We start from the raw sequence: 740 nt of genomic DNA, 5'->3' as shown, positions 1-740 counted from the left end.
CCACGATCATGGCATTTGAAAGTATAAACAATTGGTGTCAGCGATCAGTAACATTACGGACGCATCGGCATTCTTCGCATGCACCGGCAAAGCACATGAGCTGCTGCTGTGTTTCATCTTGCATGAGCAGCACAGCGCTTACTACAATACACAGTTTTTCTATTTCTGCAAAATCTTGTAAATTAATTTTAATCTCAGGAATATATAAGAAAAGGCAAACATACCCACAATGATATTGGCAAGCAAGAGACTTGGCTTCGCAATCGTTCTACTTTCAATGGCGAGCTGCTCATCAGGCCAGGAAAACTTCATAAACACTGTAAATAACCTTGCTGGAATCTTTGAAGCCAGTGCTGGGGCTATCAGATCTGAAGCTGTTGGCCCTGGAAGTACATCCACATTGCTCTTCTCTTCGCTCAAGCAGTATAGTGATGCTGCATTCGAAATTCGCTTTTGTACTCCTGATCTTCCCTCTATTGACGTGTTTTCGTCTCTCAAGCAGGCATTAATTAATGCGCCAGAGTATATTCTCCAAGACCTGATCAAAAATCAAACAAGCATTAGCCAGCCCGTTGATTTGGAAAGGTACCTGGCAATTCTGGTGCAAGATGCTGTATATCCAGTCACGAAAGAACATAAGAATGATATTTGTAATGCTATTACAAAAGCTGCAGAGGCACTTGGACACAAATTGAGTAACTATGAATCAAATGAATTGCTTGATAGGTTCATAGTCATTG

The 740-nt window shown here is 41.4% G+C and overlaps 1 protein-coding gene across 1 annotated transcript; it reads left to right on the top strand.

The window, feature by feature from the left end:
• Positions 1–229: 229 nt before the first annotated feature.
• Positions 230–740, top strand: VICG_02200 (uncharacterized protein; the record flags this gene model as incomplete). Its single annotated transcript, XM_007605583.1, has 1 exon — positions 230–740. A coding segment is annotated over one exon (511 nt), but the record flags the coding sequence as incomplete, so codon positions are not given.

This window comes from Vittaforma corneae, assembly GCF_000231115.1.
Source record: "Vittaforma corneae ATCC 50505 unplaced genomic scaffold supercont1.135, whole genome shotgun sequence".
Taxonomy (NCBI): domain Eukaryota; kingdom Fungi; phylum Microsporidia; family Nosematidae; genus Vittaforma; species Vittaforma corneae.
Note: the sequence above shows the minus strand (reverse complement) of the source record. Positions and strands in the feature narration are given on the sequence as shown.